The following is a 19,095-nucleotide window of genomic DNA, read 5'->3' as shown; positions in this document are numbered from 1 at the left end:
ACTAAAAATAGTCCTGTGAATATATTGTGGAAAGTACATATTTAAAAAATGACAAAACAAGTTGCATTTTGTTTTCCCACCCACCCTAGGACTCATAAACCACCTTCCAAAAGGCCTTTGGAATAATGGAGGTTTGAGTTACTTTTAAAACTCTCATTCTCTTTTTCAAAGAGAGATCTATACAGTGATACCTCGGGTTACATCCGCTTCAGGTTACATCCGCTTCAGGTTACAGACTCCGCTAACCCAGAAATATTACCTCGGGTTAAGAACTTTGCTTCAGGATGGGAACAGAAATCGTGCAGCGGCGGCGCAGCGGCAGCAGGAGGCCCCATTAGCTAAAGTGGTGCTTCAGGTTAAGAACAGTTTCAGGTTAAGAACAGATCTCCAGAACGAATTAAGTTCTTAACCCGAGGTACCACTGTATATGGGACGTGGGTGGCGCTGTGGGTTAAACCGCAGAGCCTAGGACTTGCCGATCAGAAGGTTGGCGGTTTGAATCCCCGTGACGGGGTGAGCTCCCATTGCTCGGTCCCTGCTCCTGCCAACCTAGCGGTTCGAGAGCACATCAAAGTGCAAGTAGATAAATAGGTACCACTCCGGCAGGAAGGTAAACGGCGTTTCCGTGCGCTGCTCTGGTTCGCCAGAAGTGGCTTAGTCATGCTGGCCACATGACCCAGAAGCTGTACGCCGGCTCCCTTGGCCAATAAAGCGAGATGAGCGCCACAACCCCAGAGTCGGCTACGACTGGACCTAATGGTCAGGGGTCCCTTTGACTTTCACTTTACCACTGTATATCTCTTCAAACTGCTCATCTGGTTAAAGGCAAAGCTTAGACATGTACATTTGTTTTTTTCTTTTCCATTGTAAAGGAGGGAGGAGTGGAGAAACCACCAGCAGTTATGAGTGGTATGAGCCTAACTGAAGAAGAGGCTGCTATAAAAATTCAAGCCACATACAGGGGATACAGGTCAAGGAGGAACACAAAATCCACAAAAGAAGAATTGGAAGAAGTGAGGGAGGAGGAGAAGGCACCGGGAAAGGAGGAAAAGCCAAGTGAACCTGAAAATAAAGAGCCACAGTAATGCTACACAGCAACCTGCCAGCAGTCAAGTTTAGAAGCGGCGTAAGGCAAAGCCCCTGGGTTTGCTTTAGGAGCATGTGTCACGTTTATGAAATAAACAATAACCTTCAAAAATGCACCTTGTCATTCTTGGTGCTCATTAGCAGAACAGCATCCTGAATCTGTTTTAAGGCGCAAATAGTGAGTCTCCTACTACTTCATCCTTTTGGCTACATTGAGGAGCAAAAGGAGGTATATGATCTTATGGCTCTGTTAATATTTCATTTGCTAAGTTGTTGTGGTTCTCTGGATGTAAAGTGCAAAGCACCTTCATGAACGTTGTAGCCTGTACAATCAGACCTTGCTCTTCTTGTTTCCTTTTGTGGTTATGCCAGTCTTGGTGCCTCTGGTAGCTGGGCGGGGAATCTTTAGTTTGGATTGGAGATTTTTATATATATAGTAAGCCCACAACTTGCATGGGGGTTACATTCCAGGGATTGTGCCTAAAGCCAAAATTGTGTATAGTCAAAACACTTGGGGTTCAATGGCAGGCAAGATTGCCAAAGTCATTTCCCCCATAATTCTGCCCCCTTTGCACCTCCTTTTTTTTTGCCATGCTCCTAAAGCTGAATGCACACAAGTTAAATGTATTTAAACATGTTTGCCAGTTTTGACCCATGTCTAATTTTTCTTTGAATCTGAACCATGAACAACACAGACCAAAACATGTCATGGATTTTGGTAAGTACTTTAACTTCACATCCAATGGTATCGATGCTGAGTTTCAGTTTTAACACCAATACTGATTTTCAATTTAACATGGTTCCTTCCATCCCTAGAACCAGGGGGTGGTTAAAGTTTTAAGTATACACTCTTTTCTTGTAACTTGAATCCATTGGTTTGGGTCCTGGTCTCTGAAGAAGGAGGAAAAAAGCTTTCTCCATCCTACATGTGGCAGCCTTTTAGATATTTGAAAATGGCTATCGTTTCTCCTCTCAGTCTCATCTTTTCCAGGCTAAATATATCCAACTCCTTCATAAGGCCTTGCTTCTTATAAGGCCTGGTTTCCAGACCCTTTTAGCATCTTGGTTGCCCTTCTCTGAACACATTGCAGCTTGTCGATTTTCTTCTTAAGTTCTGATCTATACAAACTAACATCAGGGGCAGTTTTGAAGAGGAATCAGGATTACTTGCATCTCTTGAACCCTGCTTCCTTGACAACTCAGTTTAAGGAGGTCCCACTGCCTACAGTGGAGCTTATTTGTTAGTAAATGCAGTCCTTTTTCCCCCTGGGAGTGTGCAGGGGGTACACCTAAACATTTTGTGAATCTTTGTACTTTTGTCCAAATGGTGATTTTCTTGAGTCAAAATTAGAGTACCCCTAAACATTTTTTAAAGAAAAAAGCACTGAGTAAATGTGTGTTTAAGACTGTAGCTTCAGCCTGATTCACAAGGCCAGTACATATGTGAGGAAATATTTCTGAAAGGTGAGATACAAATTTCTTAACTAAATAAAAAAATGTATATATTGAGAGAGTACACTATACCCTTGGTAAGGTTCTAGTAAAAGCCACACTGCTGAAGAACAAACAAAAAGCTATTACTATTTTAATGCAGACAGAAATGCTCCATTTCCATCAGAGGGTGATTGCCAAGGAAGACAAGAAGAGAAACACATGGTTGCATTTCCATCTTACTGATACATATTTTAAATAGCAGTTGTTGGGGAGAGGGGTTATGCATTTAGGGACTGTGGCATGGGGTTAACCCTCCTCCCTGGAGCTGCTATTTGCCCTGGGAGGAAAAACCTGCATACCACCATGTACCCTAAGTTTTCATTGCATGCTTGCCCTGTTTATTAAAAATGCTTTTATTTTTACCTTGTACTTCTTTCGAGACTAGCTAGCTGCTGTTGATTCCTGTATGCAGTGTATAAGCTTGTTCTCTCTTAGTTCCTTTTCTATATATCAAAATCTGTAATCGAGCTATTTTGATATTTTTGTGTCAGAACATACTCCCAGATAAAAGATAGAAAATGTAAACGTTTTGGCTACCTTGTTAGTGCAGTTAAGGAGTGTTCCTAGTTAGAAGCTAGAGGAATACTGTACAACACAGTATTTTCACACCAGTAATTACTGGTGACACAGGTATTAATGTTGCAATATTGTTAGTAAAACTACAACCACTAGATGACCCTCAGGGTCCTTCCGACTCAATGATTCTGTTATTCTAGTTGGGTAAGACAGCAACACTTCCCTTGCAGTCAACATAACGCTGTTGTTTTGGTGTACTATGAAGAAACGTGGGACATTCTATGAATTCTATGGAGTTCACATTGTGCAATACAGTAAAATACAGCATCAGAAATAAAAGAAGCAAAGAAAATGCAAATAAAAATTATACAACACCTAGTGCTGTGAATTATAGCTGCTACAACAGACAAAGAGAAGAATCAAAGTGGTCTACCAAGACCCTCAACATTTTTCAAGTAGTTCATGGGAAGGGGTGGATTTCTCGAACCGTTGTTCTAAAGAGTGTCTTTCTGAATCATGGGGAAGGGAAGATATGCTTCAGTCATCAAAACCTTGTGGAACTTTGTTCTAGACTGAGGATGAGGAACCTGCAGCCGTCCAGTTGTTGTTACACTACAACTCCCATAATCCCAAACCTTTGACCATGCTGGCTGGGGCTCATGGCAGTCCCAACAACATCTGGAGGGCCACGTCCCCCAGCCTAGTTCTGAATTTTTGTGCGAGAGAGTGTATCTTATAAAATAATAATAGTTATGTTAGGACACAGCCTGCCAAAACAAAAGCGGGGGGTTGTCATTTTTTCTTTGATCGAACACTTCCCTTTCCACTCCTCCTTAACAATATGTCTAAACCAATGATTGAAGAACAAAAGAGTTCCTTGCCTCCTTTGTGTGCTCGTGGGGTGGAAGATTAGCTCATCAGGAATCTTGTTTAATGCAAACTTAATAAATTGTCGCCAATAATTGGATATATCCCCAAGGTCTCTGCAATTATTACATGTGATCACCTGAGAGTTCTTACTCATAGCTCTGTGAAGGGTGTATTTTTAAATTTTTTTAGGGTAAGAACATTTGTGCTGCCCTGCTCCCATGTCTCTTAAGGAGAGAGAAAAGTGATCTACATGTGCTTCTCTCTAGATGATACTTAACGGTTCTAATTTTAGTTTCCCAGCATCTCAGGAGGCTGTCACAACTCCCTTCGTGAGGGAGGAATGTGGCATCTGCTATTATCGCAAGCGTCATGAATATGCAATAGCGAAAAGGAGAATAAAGTGCTATCGTGAGGAGGTCAGAGTAAAAACTCTTGGGCATGTGTCAAGCTGATTTCTTCTAAGCTGGTAACATCCACTGTGTTCCAAATGGATGAAGGGCAAAGGATTTCAGATACAGGTTTTCCTCTGTGGTATGAAGTAAAAGGAAAATTCATCAGATAACTTCTCTAAACTTCTCCCTGAGGAATAGCCATGTTGATCTTGCACTACGGCAAATGTCCTTAAAGCAGGAGTGGGGAACCTCTGACATCTGATTAGGCTTTTTCAGGCCTCTCCCCCATTTGGCTGACCAGGCCATTTTGGCCAAGGCACACCCTGCTTTACAACTGGTGCCCTGTATGATGTAGGGTGTGGCACAGGTAAAGACTGTAGGGCCCAAAACAGATTTGCAGCCACTGGCGGAGGAACGGGTGTGGGGAGAGCGCACTGCCGCCCGGCGGCACTATTCCGGTGGGGTGCCATTGTGGCTCCCCCCCTGCGCGCTGGGCGCCACGCCCCCAGGACACTGCCACACCCCGGGACACACATCAGCCACACCCCCACCTGCTCTCCACCCCCCACCGGAGCTTGAAGCTCCGCCACTGATCAGCTGAGGTCAGGTGTTCAACAGGTGGGTAGTTCTGCTCACCTGTCAAGATTTCACCTGTGGGGGAGGGGAAGATAGGTTCCACACCCCTGTCTTTAAAGGCTGAACATTTAAAGGCTGAGCTTTTGTGAACTACAATGCAATTAGCAGATTTTTTTTTTTTTTAAGGATTATGTTGAGTTTTGGTTACACAAATTTGTGAAGTCTTTAAAGACGCACGTTGTTTTAGCTCCACCCTTTCATTTTATTTAAAGCGTACTAGCTAAAGAGACATCATTGCAATTGATTTTATTTGAAAAATGTCTACCCCACCTTTCAGCTACAAAGCCTGCGAGATGGCTTAATTTACAAAGAGAAATTGAAATACTTAACAAATTTGTTTTATAACTCAGTGTGGGGAGAGCAATCCTGGGCTTTGATGAAACTGCCTGGTTTTGTACTGGGTACCCTTGGGCAAAGCTTCGTGGTTGCAGGTTCAATCCTTTGCATCTTCCATTAAAAGCATCCTGGAGAAAACTTCCACTTAGCTTTTTAGAGCAGGGGTAGCCAACATGTGGCCCTCCAGATATTGTTGGACTACAACTCCCATCTTCCATGGCCATTGGCCATGCTTGCTAGGACTGATGGAGTTGAAGGGTCACAAAGTTTCCCCAGTCCTACATTAGAAACCTCACAAGTTTAATGGGTTGTAAGTATCACTAAAAGATCTTTGGGAACTATTCATTGGGAAGAGTTACGGTAATTGTTTGCCAGCTTTCAGAAATTTTGACTGGCAACTTTAAGCCCAGCTGCCATGCAGAGTAACTGGAAGAGTAAGCAAAAGGAGGCTGCCTTATATGGTTTCTATTATTAATTTTAATTACCATAACAGAAGAGGGAACAGGAAGTAGGCACAAAGGGATGTTCGGCAAGTGGAGATCACAGTCCATATAACTCATCTGATTCTCTTCTCCACCCAAGAGCTCTTCCATTAGCTGCAATGGAAACAAAGAATAGGCCACGAAGACATAGTCTTGTAGATTTGGGGGACCCCCCCCCTAAACCCTATAAATTAATAAATGGTAAGATTTTGATTACAGTGGTACCTTGGTTCTCAAACGCCTTGGTACTCAAAACAACTTGAAAACCAAACACTGCAAACCTGGAAGTTAAGTGTTCCAGTTTGCGAACTTCTTTGGGAAGCCGAACGTGCTCTGTTTTGAGTGTTACGCTTCTGTTTTGAGTGTTACGCTGAGGTCTGTCTGTTTTTGCTATTTATTTTGCGTTTTTGTTTTTGTGGCTTTTTTGTTTTGTTTCTGCGACTGTGTGGAACCCAGTTCAGCTACTGATTGATTGATTGATTGATTGATTGAGTGACTGCAGTACATTGTTTATTGCTTTCATTTTATGGATCAGTAGTCTCGTTAGATAGTAAAATTCATGTTAAATAGCTGTTTTAGGGGTTCTTTTTAAAAGTCTGGGACAGATTAATCCATTTGTATTACTTTCTATGCGAAAGCACACCTTGGTTTTGGAACGCTTTGGTTTTGGAACGGACTTCCAGAACGGATTAAGTTTGAGAACCAAGGTACCACTGTATTTGGGATGTGACTACAAGCTGCAGAGGGACATGGGTGGTGCTGTGGGTTAAACCACAGAGCCTAGGACTTGTCGATCAGAAGGTTGGTGGTTCGAATCCCCGCGACGGGGTGAGCTCCTGTTGCTCGGTCCCTGCTCCTGCCAACCTAGCAGTTCAAAAGCATGTCAAAGCGCAAGTAGATAAATAGGTACCACTCCGGCAGGAAGGTAAAGCGTTTCCGTGTGCTGCTCTGGTTCGCCAGAAGCGGCTTAGTCATGCTGGCCACATGACCCGGAAGCTGTATGCTGGGTGCCTCTGCCAATAAAGCGAGATGAGCGCCGCAACCTCAGAGTCCATCATGACCGGACCTAATGATCAGGGGTTCCTTTACCTTTTTTACAAGCTGCAGAGAAATTCCTGATTTAGATTATGCAAAACATCCTGGCCAAGGTAGGGCCTTTCAGAAACAATGCCATTGAGAGCCATTGGCAATACAAGAGTATTGCTGCCCCCTTTTTCCCAAGGTGTGAACAGAGACTGGGGGCTTGGACGGTTCCCAGGGTAACAGGGTATGAGGTGACAGGAAAAGAGACTTTTAAGCAAGGTATTCTCAGAAGAAGGAAGATTGGGATCAACTTGGGCAGGCTGGCTGCACTGCTCTGAGAAACAAGCCCCTCTTGAAATTACCATTCTGTAGCATCTGGACTCCCTCCATGCTGATCGATGGCGCAAATAGGTGAATAAACCATCTTTCCTAAAGCTACAGCAGTCTCTGCCATGTCGCAATTCTCCAAAGGACCACAGACCCTGGCTGAGTGCCTGGAACGCCATGGTCTCTTGCTACAGCTTGGCAGAGAGGGGGAGGCATGCAACCTTTATAACAATATGTTTAAAAAATGGGTGTAGTGCAATGGCAGTTTTGTAATGGGGTTCTGCGAATTCCGCGCTATATTATCCTCCTGACCTCAAAGCCCCAATTCCGCATCCAGACTTTATTATGCAGCTTACGGACAGTGTGCTGCTGTGTCTGTTTGCAGAAGCAGGGCAGGGGAAATGTTTCCAAATTTTAGGAACCAGACTAAGAAGTTGCATCTAGCTAAGTTCTACTGAGAGGACCGATTGAAATTAATGAACCTAACTTTCTCGTTTTCATGAACTTCAATGGATCTGCTCTGAATAGAACTAGCATTGGATGAAGCACTAAGATGGTTGTGGGTTGTTGTTTTATTTAAAGAGGTCAGAAAGCCATGTTTAGGGCCTATAGCCTAAGGTTTAGGGCCTATAGCCTAAGGTTACCATATTTTTTTCAGTGAATCCGGGGACACTTCAATTAATTAAAGTAAAGGTAAAGGTACCCCTGCCCGTACGGGCCAGTCTTGACAGACTCTAGGGTTGTGCGCTCATCTCACTCTAGAGGCCGGGAGCCAGCGCTGTACGCAGACACTTCCGGGTCACGTGGCCAGCGTGACGAAGCTACTCTGGCGAGCCAGAGCCGCACACGGAAACACCGTTTACCTTCCCGCTAGTAAGCGGTCCCTATTTATCTACTTGCACCCGAGGGTGCTTTCGAACTGCTAGGTTGGCAGGCGCTGGGACTGAGCAATGGGAGCGCACCCCGCCGCGGGGATTCGAACCACCGACCTTTCGATCGGCAAGTCCTAGGCGCTGAGGTTTTACCCACAGCACCACCCACGTCAATTAATTAATTAATTAATCAATCAATCAATTAACTAAATACTACACGTTTGGGACATTCATTCTGCAGTGATGTTGGTGGCAGAGGGGCAGCTGCTGCCTTGACCTCACCCGCCACGTTTCCCCTTCCTCCGAGGCTTATATCTCCTTTCTCCATGAGCCTGGGCAGCCCCTGAGTTGTTGGTTCTTCGGTGGTGGTGGAGGTGGGGAGGGTGGGGGAGAAGGAGGGCCGAGAGCGGTCATGGTGGCAAGGCTCAGGCAGCGCGATGTCTCCCTTCCCATCGGAGCAGCCCCAATCCCATTCCTGCTTGCAAGCAGGAGGGCATGGAGATCCCTCAGCTGGGAAGGGAGGCTTCCCATTGCCTAACTGAGAGATCCCTGCACGCAAGCTCTGTTAGGCAGCATGAAGCCTCCCTTCACAGCTTAGTTGCTGGGGTCAAGGAAGGTGGAGGCTACCCGGAAGCTGCATCTTAGAGCCCCTGCACCACCATCATATGGGGACTTCTGAGCAGCTCCTGAAGCCAGCCAGAGCCAACTGCTCCGGGCTGCTGAGACTGCCGCTGCTGCGTTTCCCAGGGACATTAGATGAAATCTGGGGATATTCAGGGGATGGAATTTGTCCAGGGACTTATTTGCAAATCTGGGGACTGTCCCCGGGAAATGGGGTCATCTGGTAACCCTACTATAGCCATCCAGCTTCCAACACCCTGGTCAACTCCAACTAGTGTAGCTAATGTTGAGGGAAGATGGGAGAAGCAGTGCAAAATCGTATGGAGAGCCAAAGGTTCCGCACCAAGTCCTTTTTAGTGACAGTACTCCCTGGCGTAGAGTTGCACCCCTTTTTCTGATGGCCGTGGCACCCACAGCATTTTTATCAAGCCATGCATATTTCATACCAGAAACCTCCATAGGCACCTGGACTCAAGTGGCATATGAAAGACTCCGAACGTAATAAATAAACAGAAATGATAGTATCATAATAATCATTTTTAAAACAATAATTCCTCGCTTGCTGCACTTGTGGAATAAGTTTGCACATGATCATAATTGCCCAAGGTTTATTAATTCTTTGCTATGCAGATGGTTGCTTTGGAGACTTCCAATTACGCGCTATATATATATACACACACATAGGCACACCATTTCACTATATATGATTGCTTAAGAAGGTCATTATGCAGAGAGCCATGGCCAACAGGTTCAAAATGCTGAAGGGACATAACTTTGAACATTATCTCTGGTCTAATGCGGATAAATTCCTGGCAGCAATCGGCATTTGTGTTCCCAGGTCCCTCTGTACTGTTGTAAAGGGAAAGGTAAAGGTACCCCTGACCATTAGGTCTGGTCGTGACCGACTCTGGGGTTGCGGCGCTCATCTCGCTTTATTGGCCGAGGGAACCGGCGGACAACTTCTACTTGCACTTTGATGTGCTTTCGAACTGCTAGGTTGGCAGGAGCAGGGACCGAGCAACGGGAGCTCACCCCGTTGCGGGGATTTGAACCGCTGACCTTCTGATCAGCAAGTCCTAGGCTCTGTGGTTTAACCCACAGCGCCACCCATGTCCCTAACTGTACTGTTGTACATCCCCATAAAAGACGAAAGTAAGAACAGATCTGACCACACCCCTTCCAACAAAACTGTTGTGGGGTTACGGGAGGTGTGGGGCACCTTTGGGCCTCCATAGATTACTGAACTACAACTCCCAAAAGCTCTGGGCATTGGCCTTGCTTGCTTGATCTGATGAAAGTTGTAGTTCAGCATCTTCTGGAGGGCCAAAAGTTCCCCGCACCTAGGTTATGATGAGCTCTTGCACTTCAAAATTTACTTCTAACATTTTAAGAAAGCCTGACCTGAGCTGCAAAATTGCTAGGGGTGCAAAATTTTGGCACTCGGTGCCTCCTCAACACAGCTCTGTGCTTCCATCTCTGGGCTCTGTTGAAAACGGCTTCTCTGTGCGAACCAGGAAGTGACCTCTGCAGACAATGGAATGCCTCTTCTTATCTCTGTGGCTGTGATCTCCTGGGTGATGCAGAAGCTGTTAGGCAATTGAATGTGCATGCATATTCTGTTTGTTTCCTTCCACCCCTCTGCGTGGCCCAGGGCACTGGCAACCCATGCTATGCCACTAGGATCAGGTATTCCATAGAATAGTGGTTCCTAAACTGTTGTCTGCCTACTGTTGGGGCTCCCTTCCTTCTGTCCTATGTCAAAGTGGGCAACATCTGCTACTGGTAAAGAGTTGCCCTGCCTCTGGCTCCACCCATCACTAATGTGCAGCTCATGGAAGATTTCCTATGAGGGGATGCAGCCCTTCACTTAAAAAAAATAATGTTTCCCACCAGTGGCGTAGCGTGGGGGGTGCAGGGGGGCCGGCCGCACCGGGCGCAACGTCTGGGGTTAGGGCAAATCCACAGGTTAGGGGGCGCAAATCCACGGGTTAGGGGGGGCAAATCCACGGGTTAGGGGGCGCAAATTACTTGCCTTGCCCCGGGTGCTGACAACCCACGCTACGCCACTGTTTCCCACCCCTTCCTTAGCGGGTATTCCAAATCATGGCAGGACATAGAGAAAGCAGCATACAAATATCACTGAGGTGCTCTGAGGCAACGGTTCGCAACATAATGCCTCCAGAGAAGTTGCTGGACTACAACTCCCATCACACCCACCGTTAGCCATGGTGGAGTTAAGAACCTAAGAAGATCCTTGCTGGTTCAGACCAGCAGATTCAGGTGGGACATTTTAAGAGCACCCAGTTTATCTGCAATTAGCTTGTCCCTCTCCAGTCAACAAATCCAAACAAAGAAAGACTTGTGGTTCTCTGGTAAGGAAAGAAAGCTGGAATCAAGTTAATAGCAGATTTGAAATGGTTTGGATTAGGGGAACAAAAAGGTACCGGTAGGATTTTTCTTTCTCCCTCAGCTCAGTGGGAAGCCATCAAATCATGCAATCGCGATGAGTAATAAGGAAATGCATACTTTGGAACAAGCTCAACATTTGTGTTGTAGGAAAGCCTTAACGTTTGACTGTCCTTCGCTTCTGACAAAAGTGGCTCTAGTATTTGGAGGGTGGGGCAATATATCCTGGAAATTTTACAAAGGGTGCCTCCAGACTGTCACTGCTTTGTGGGACAGATTCAAGCACATACCAGGGATTTTTAGGGTTGTGCAGTGAAAGTGGGTCAAAGAAAAGTGACCATGAAATGCGTTTAGATGTGTGGAATGAAAAATGGTTAACAGGAAGACATAGAAACACCCCCAATCAGAATGAATGCTCATTGTCATATAACCTCCCCTCAAACAAATCAGAATGAATGCTCAATAAAGACTAGATATAATCGAACCTCTGCACAGGTTTTGTGCAAGCGAATTACAATAAATGCTCAGTAAGTAGATTGTCTAGAGCAGGGGTAGTCAACCTTTTTATATCTACCGCCCACTAATGCATCTTTCTTGATGGTAAAATTTCATTAGCACCCACCAGTGCTCAATGGAAGGAGGATTCAGCTTGTGCCGTAGAACCCCCTACTGCCCACCTAGAATCCTGAAATGCCCGCTAGTGGGCGGTAGGGACCAGGTTCACAACCCCTGGTCTAGAGGAACCCTAAGGCTGCAATGCTATATGCACCCTAGCTTTGAAGTAAGGGCGTTGGAGAATTCTGACAAAAACTGCAAACAGGAGTAGGAATTGCTGACGTTTGCTTATTTATCCCATGTCCAGAATGGAAATCAATCTAGTTAATGCGATCAGTATTCCCTGCTGTTGTTGCTTTCAATCTGCAAACAATATGGGATGATTACGTTTTCTCCCTGCGTCCCAATGTGCATGGTTTCCTTTGCATTGAAATGAATGGGGTAGAATAATGTAATGACAACCAGACAGGCTGAGTAGTGGGGGTCCAGGGGTCCAGCCCCCCCCAATAAAGTTCAGTGGCAGCCATGCATGCTTGTACAGTGCAAGCACACCCCATGGCATGCTGACGTCATGCGAACACACTGGGGTATGTGTGTGCATGCATGGCATGGTGACGTTGCACAGCCCCGGGCCCCCTCAATCACGAGGGCAAGGTGACACACGGGATGACAATTTACATTTGTAATTTTGTGACAACAGACAATGAGACGAATATCACAGTTGTTGGTCAAAGACGGACTGCAGTGGAACAGAAACAGTGCTGTGTGCGATGAATACAGGGCAGAATATGTATTGGGCTCCCAGTTGGGTTCCCTGCCTTCAACCCTGCAATGGGCATCAGCTACAACGGCTGGCTGTTCAATCTTATTTCAGCATTGACCATTGAATCTTGTTGTTGTTTAGTCATTTAGTCGTGTCCGACTCTTTGTGACCCCATGGACCAGAGCATGCCAGGCACTCCTGTCTTCCACTGCCTCCCACAGTTTGGTCAAACTCATGCTGGTAGCTTCAACAACTCTCTCTAACCATCTCGTCCTCTGTTGCCCCCTTCTCCTTGTGCCCTCCATCTTTCCCAACATCAGGGTCTTTTCCAGGGAGTCTTCTCTTCTCATGAGGTGGCCAAAGTATTGGAACCTCAGCTTCACGATCTGTCCTTCCAGTGAGCACTCATGGCTGATTTACTTCAGAATGGATAGGTTTGATCTTCTTGCAGTCCATGGGACTCTCAAGAGTCTCCTCCAGCACCATAATTCAAAAGCATCAATTCTTTGGCGATCAGCCTTCTTTATGGTCCAGCTCTCACTTTCATACATAAATCTTACTCCTCCACTGACCCTGAGGACAGTAGGCTGGTTTAACAGTCTGAGTGGCACACATTGGAGGTCCTCCAATACCTCACTGCCCCTCCCTGACCTCAGCATCTTCAAACTGAAGCAGCCGCCCCACTGATCCATGCTACCTCTCCCCATCTATGACCAAGCTCACGTTTGCGGCACAACCTCCTCCTTCCAGAAGATTAGTAACGCCAGCAGTTCTGTTTTCTCTGTGGTGGTTTTCTGAGTGGAACGAACAACCTGTTAAGTTATCCTTACTTCAAAGCTGTAATTGGTACTAAGGGGGATTAAAAAACCTCGGATCGATTTGAAACTTGGAAGATCAAACAAGAATACTGCTAAGGGGTTTGAAAACCACCACTGCCTTGAAGATTAGCTTTGGGTGAGTCAGCCTGTGTGGATCAAGAAACAAACGTATCTTCCATCACTAGACTTGTGACTCCTCCTGCATTGCCAATCCACACAATAATAATAATAATAATAATTTATTATTTATACCCCGCCCATCTGGCTGGGTTTCCCCAGCCACTCTGGGCAGCTTCCAACTGAATATTAAAAACAGTACAGCATCAAACATTAAAAACTTCCCTAAAGAGGGCTGCCTTCAGATGACTTCTAAAAGTAAAATAGTTGTTTATTGCTTTGACATCTGCTGGGAGGGCGTTCCACAGGGCAGGAGCCACTACCGAGAAGGCCCTCTGCCTGGTTCCCTGTAACCTTACTTCTCTCAATGAGGGAACCGCCAGAAGGCCCTCGGCGCTGGATCTCAGTGTCCGGGCTGAACGATGGGGGTGGAGACGCTCCTTCAGATATACTGGACCGAGGCCGTTTAGGGCTTTAAAGGTCAGCACCAACACTTTGAATTGTGCTCGGAAACGTACTGGGAGCCAATGCAGATCTCTCAGAACTGGTGTTATGTGGTCCCGGCGGCCACTCCCAGTCACCAGTCTAGCGGCCGCATTCTGGATTAATTGCAGTTTCCGGGTCACCTTCAAAGGTAGCCCCACGTAGAGCGCGTTGCAGTAGTCCAAGCGGGAGATAACTAGAGCATGCACCACTCTGGCAAGACAGTCTGCGGGCAGGTAGGGTCTTAGCCTGCGTACCAGGTGGAGCTGGTAGACAGCTGCCCTGGACACAGAATTAACCTGTGCCTCCATGGACAGCTGTGAGTCCAAAATGATGCTTACATCAAATGGGTGCATATGGTGGGTTTTCCAGATACATCCCAGGGTTGCAACATCCACATGATATTGTTGGCATCAAAATGCCTGTCAGTATTTCCACCCTCCATATTAATAAGTTAAAAAAAACTTGTTGCCAACAACCCATAGGTGATATTTCAATAACCCATGTTATCTGTTCAGTGAAGTATATTTAGCATTTATCTGAATAGGAACTGGGAAGGGTCACAGCTCTGTGATAGAACATCTGCTTGGCATGCCAAAGGTCCCTTTTCAATCTCCAACATCTCCAGGTAAGTTGGGGTGAGAACTGCGCCTGACGTCTTGGAGAGCCACTGCTACTCACTGTGTAGGAAATACTGTGCTAGATGGACTAATGGTCCGACTCAGTATAAGTCAGCTCCCCATTATCCTATCCTAGTTCCAGTTTGATGCTTTAATTTAGGGTTGCCACACGTCCGGATTTTCCTTGAAATGTCCAGAATTCCAATGACGGAATTACTGTCTGGGGGGGGGCAGTGGCGTAGGGTGGGTTGTCAGCATCCGGGGCAAGGCAAGTAATTTGTGCCCCCTAACCCGTGGATTTGTGCCCCCTAACCCTAACCCCCAGATGTTGCGCCCGGTGCGGCTGGCCCCCCCTGCACCCCCCATGCTACGCCACTGGGGGGGGGGATTTTTGGGAAATCATCAAAATATCTGGGTTTTTGAAACTTTCCCAAAAAAGCTAAACAACAACTTTTTGTGTCGGGATTTTTTACTTCTTGAAATAAGGCGACCCTATTTTAATGGGAAACAGGAAGCAGGGTAAAAGGTAATGGACCCCTGGATGGTTCAGTCCAGTCAAAGGCGACTATGGGGTGCGGTGCTCATCTCACTTTCAGGCCAAGGGAGCCGGCATTTGTCCACAGACAACTTTGCAGGTCATGTGGCCAGCATGACTAAACCACTTCTGGTGCAACGGGACACTGTGACGGAAACCAGAGTGCACGGAAATGTTGTTTACCTTCCTGCTGCAGCGGTACCTATTTATCTACTTGCACTGGCGTGCTTTCAAATTGCTAGGTTGGCAGGAGCTGGGACAAAGCAATGGGAGCTCACCCCATTGCGCGGATTTGAACCACTGGCCTTGTGATTGGCAAGCTCAAGATGCTCGGTGGTTTAGACCACAGCACTACCCATGTCCTGAGGGTGAAAGGAAAAATCCAGCAGTGAGATAGGCTTGAAAGCAGCAAATCCAGGATGGGTCCAGAAAGCAACTGAGATACCTTCTGGTTAAGATCAAACAGAAAATTAGGCTCCTGTAGAGGATTGCCATCAAGGTTTGAAACACCCACTGAAAGCAATAAAACTCACAAGCACCAAAATCACCTTAGTTTGAGCAGAGTCGGGATCTGAGCCACAGAAATGGAAGAGTCTTTATTTAGAAGCTGAAAGATGATTTTAATGCAAATGTTATTGAAAACAAGGGGCAAAACAAAAGCTTCCTCCATACCAGCACAAGGGGGAGGGGAGCAACATTTGCAGTAGATAGAACCTTATGTTTGCAAGATGGAGGCACCGAGACAGACGATGAGGACTTGAGAAGTGCTATAAAAGCCTCATGTTCCAAAAACAAACTTTCTGGCTGACAAACACAAGAAAGAAACACACACATTCATCTCACTTCAAGCAATCTAATTAAAAGCACTCTTGAACATAATAGCATAAGAAGTGTGGATAACCAACCTCACATAGCCAGCATGCTTAAGTCTAATTGATGCATGAAGGAGTTAATGCAATAGAGTAAGCTGTCCTGCCAGGCTTAGCTAGGTCACTCCCCTTCTGAACTCCCTCCATGCAGAATGAAGGTGTAAATAGGTGTATGAACTATATTTCTTAAAGGTACAGCAGTCTCCTCCACGTCTCAATTCTCCAAAGGACCACCCTGGGTGAGTGTCTGGAACCCCATGGGAGGAGGGGGAGTCACCCAACCTTTGTAATAATAAAGTCTGCCCAGCTGCTATAGACATGCTCGTGGGAGAGCATAAGAAGAGTCTGGCTGGATCAGACCAAAGGTCCATTTAGTCCAGCATTATTTTTCCTACCATGGCCTTAAGAGATGCTTCTGGAAGGTCCACAAGCAGGTAAATGAATCCATTCTCCTGCTGTTGCCTCCTAGCAGCTGGTATTCAGTGGCATAAGTGCCTCTAGACATCAAGGTTCTACGTAGCTTTTGTAGCTCATAGCCATTGTTAGGCTCCATCAGTAGTATTGTACCACTTGAAACAGCCATAATAATAATAATAATAATAATAATAATAATAATAATAATAATAATAATAATAATAATAATAATAAACAAAAACAAATTTTATTTGTATCCCACCCTCCCTGGCCGAAACCATGCCTCCCCCCAGAGAATATTGAGAAATGTATCTTGATTTGAAATTCATGGCATGCTGTACGTTGAAAGAAAATTATATGAAAATGATGTATCGGTGGCACCAAACGCTTAGTAAGTTAGAAAAAATGTATAAGACAGGTAGAAATATCTGCTGGAAATGTAAAGGAAAAGAAGGCACCTTTTATTATATGTGGTGGACATGTAAGGTAATAAAAGCGCTTTGGGAAATGTTATATAATGAATTGAAAAAAATGTTTAGAATAACTTTTATTAAAAACAAACAAACCCAGAGGTTTTTCTATTAGGAATTGTAGGGGCTGAAATTCCAAGGGAGCAGGAAATACTTTTTATGTATGTGAAGACAGCTGCACAGATCTTGTTAGCCCAGAGATGGAAAGAAGATAAAGTCCCTACCAGAGAAGAATGGCAAATAAAATTGTTGGGCTATGCCAAAATGGCAAAACTGACCAGGAAGCTCAGAAACCAGGAAGACCAAAACTTTAATAAGGAATGGGGGAAAATTATAACTTACTTAGAAGGCCACTGAAAAGAGCTGAAAACACTAGCAGGACTGCGATAACACTTGTAACGAGAACTACGGATATAACAGAGTAACAAAAAAATGGGATTATTTAAATAAGATGCAGTAGAACATGGGTAACAACAGAACCCATGGAGGGGAAGGTGGGAAGTCCAGAGATTTGGAAGAATCTTTAAATTATGAATTTGTTGTGGTATGATTATAATTTGAAATTTGTAAAACCAAATAAAAATTATTTGGATCCCCCCCCCCCCAAAAAAGAGAAATGTATCTGGTTCAGGGTGCTGTGTCTTGTTTGGAGGGACACCCCCCCCTCCTGCATTCCCCTCACAGAGCAACAATTCCCAGAGTTCCCTGGGAAGAGACATTGTTTGCTAGGAAACAGAGCTATATCCGGGACAGAGGAGTCTCCAAACAACTCTCAGCATCCTTAACAAATGACGCTTTCCATAGAATGGGCTAATCGCCTTCAAACGCCTTCTCAGCCAAGGGAAGATGTTGCTGTTAACCAGCGCAGGTTATTACTGGAGCGATCAGCATTAATCCTTTAAGCATCGCCACATTTGCGGCGCATCACAGCCTTCAGCATTATGACATCAATACAAAGCGAAACCTGCCAAGTCTTGCAGTCGACATGACAGTAATTGTGCTTGTGTTTATAATGGCTGCGGTGCGGCACATGGTTCGACGGCTTAGCGTCGGAGCCGGCGCCAGTTCCCTTTGGAGCAACCTGCCAAGGTGGCAAGCCTCTCAACAGGTGAATTTGCAGTGAAAAGCAAGCCCTGTTGTATTTGGTCAGTGGGATTTTCTGTCCAGTACGGACCACAGCCTTAGTAAAAGGAGCAGATCACATTGAACTCAATGCGTGTTTATGACAGAGTGCAGTTCTGTTGTTATTTTCATTTTTCCAAATAGCAGTAGTGCCAAGAAAGGTGGGGGAAGGAATCTGTGGGGAGTGGGAATGGGGAAGCGGATTTAACCCTTTCATCTCAGGCTGTTTTCCACCCCACCCCTCACCCCAGCAAGCTGCTATAAATTGTGAAGGGGAAGCAAATACAGTGGTACCTCAGTTTTTTTAACATACAGTGGTACCTCGGGTTACGTACTTAATTCGTTCCAGAGGTCTGTTCTTAACCTGAAACTGTTCTTAACCTGAAGTACCACTTTAGCTAATGGGGCCTCCTACTGCTGCCGCGCCACCGGAGCACGATTTCTGTTCTCATCCTGAAGCAAAGTTCTTAACCCGGCTTGGTCATGCTGGCCACATGACCTGGAAGCTGTACAGCAGCTCCCTCGGCCAATAAAGCGAGATGAGCGCTGTAACCCCAGAGTCGGTCATGACTGGACCTAATGGTCAGGGGTCCCTTTACCTTTACCTAAGAAAAAGCAGGACATTCTGGGATCAAATCAGAAACAGAGATCACTTCTGTAAATCCATGACTGTCCCTGGAAAATAGGGACACTTGGAGGGTCTGCCTGAGAGGTGCCAGAACTGAGCTCCGGCTGAAACAAAAGCCATGATTTTATGATGTTTTGTGAAACACTTTTATGTTGAAAGACACCTGCTATGGATATAGATTCATATTTTTTAAAGTGGGATAGGGACATTTTAAAAATGTTTTATTATGTTTTTATATATTTTGGAAGCTGCACAGAGTGGCTGGGGGCAACCCAGTCAGATGGGCGGGGCAAAAATATAATAAGAATAATAAGAATAATGGAATAGGTAAAGGTAAAGGTACCCCTGCCCGTACGGGCCAGTCTTGCCAGACTCTAGGGTTGTGCGCTCATCTCACTCTATAGGCCGGGAGCCAGCACTGTCCGCAGACACTTCCGGGTCACGTGGCCAGCGTGACAAGCTGCATCTGGCGAGCCAGCGCAGCACACACGGAACGCCGTTTACCTTCCCACTGATAAGCGGTCCCTATTTATCTACTTTACCAGCATGAGTTTGACCAAACTGCGGGAGGTAGTGGAGGACAGAGATGCCTGGCGTGCTCTGGTCCATGGGGTCACGAAGAGTCGGACACGACTAAACG

The 19,095-nt window shown here is 45.7% G+C and overlaps 1 protein-coding gene across 13 annotated transcripts in view; it reads left to right on the top strand.

Annotated features, from left to right (window-relative positions):
* LOC114585371 (sperm surface protein Sp17) overlaps positions 1–19,095 on the top strand; it is an 88,794-nt gene that overhangs the window by 11,135 nt on the left and 58,564 nt on the right. For 12 of the 13 annotated variants that reach the window (XM_028707959.2, XM_028707953.2, XM_028707961.2 and 9 more), the window contains exon 5: positions 873–4,065. The exons of the other annotated variant lie outside the window; for it this stretch is intronic. In XM_028707959.2, the coding sequence (XP_028563792.2) occupies positions 873–1,085 (213 nt within the window). In that variant the 3' untranslated portion in view covers positions 1,086–4,065. Of the gene's footprint in view, positions 1–872; positions 4,066–19,095 lie in introns of those variants that run through there. 13 annotated transcript variants of the gene reach the window in all.

Source organism: Podarcis muralis, chromosome 15 (genome assembly GCF_964188315.1).
Source record: "Podarcis muralis chromosome 15, rPodMur119.hap1.1, whole genome shotgun sequence".
In the NCBI taxonomy this organism is placed as follows: domain Eukaryota; kingdom Metazoa; phylum Chordata; class Lepidosauria; order Squamata; family Lacertidae; genus Podarcis; species Podarcis muralis.
The sequence above is the reverse complement of the archived record's forward strand: the minus strand, read 5'-3'. Positions and strand labels throughout refer to the sequence as shown.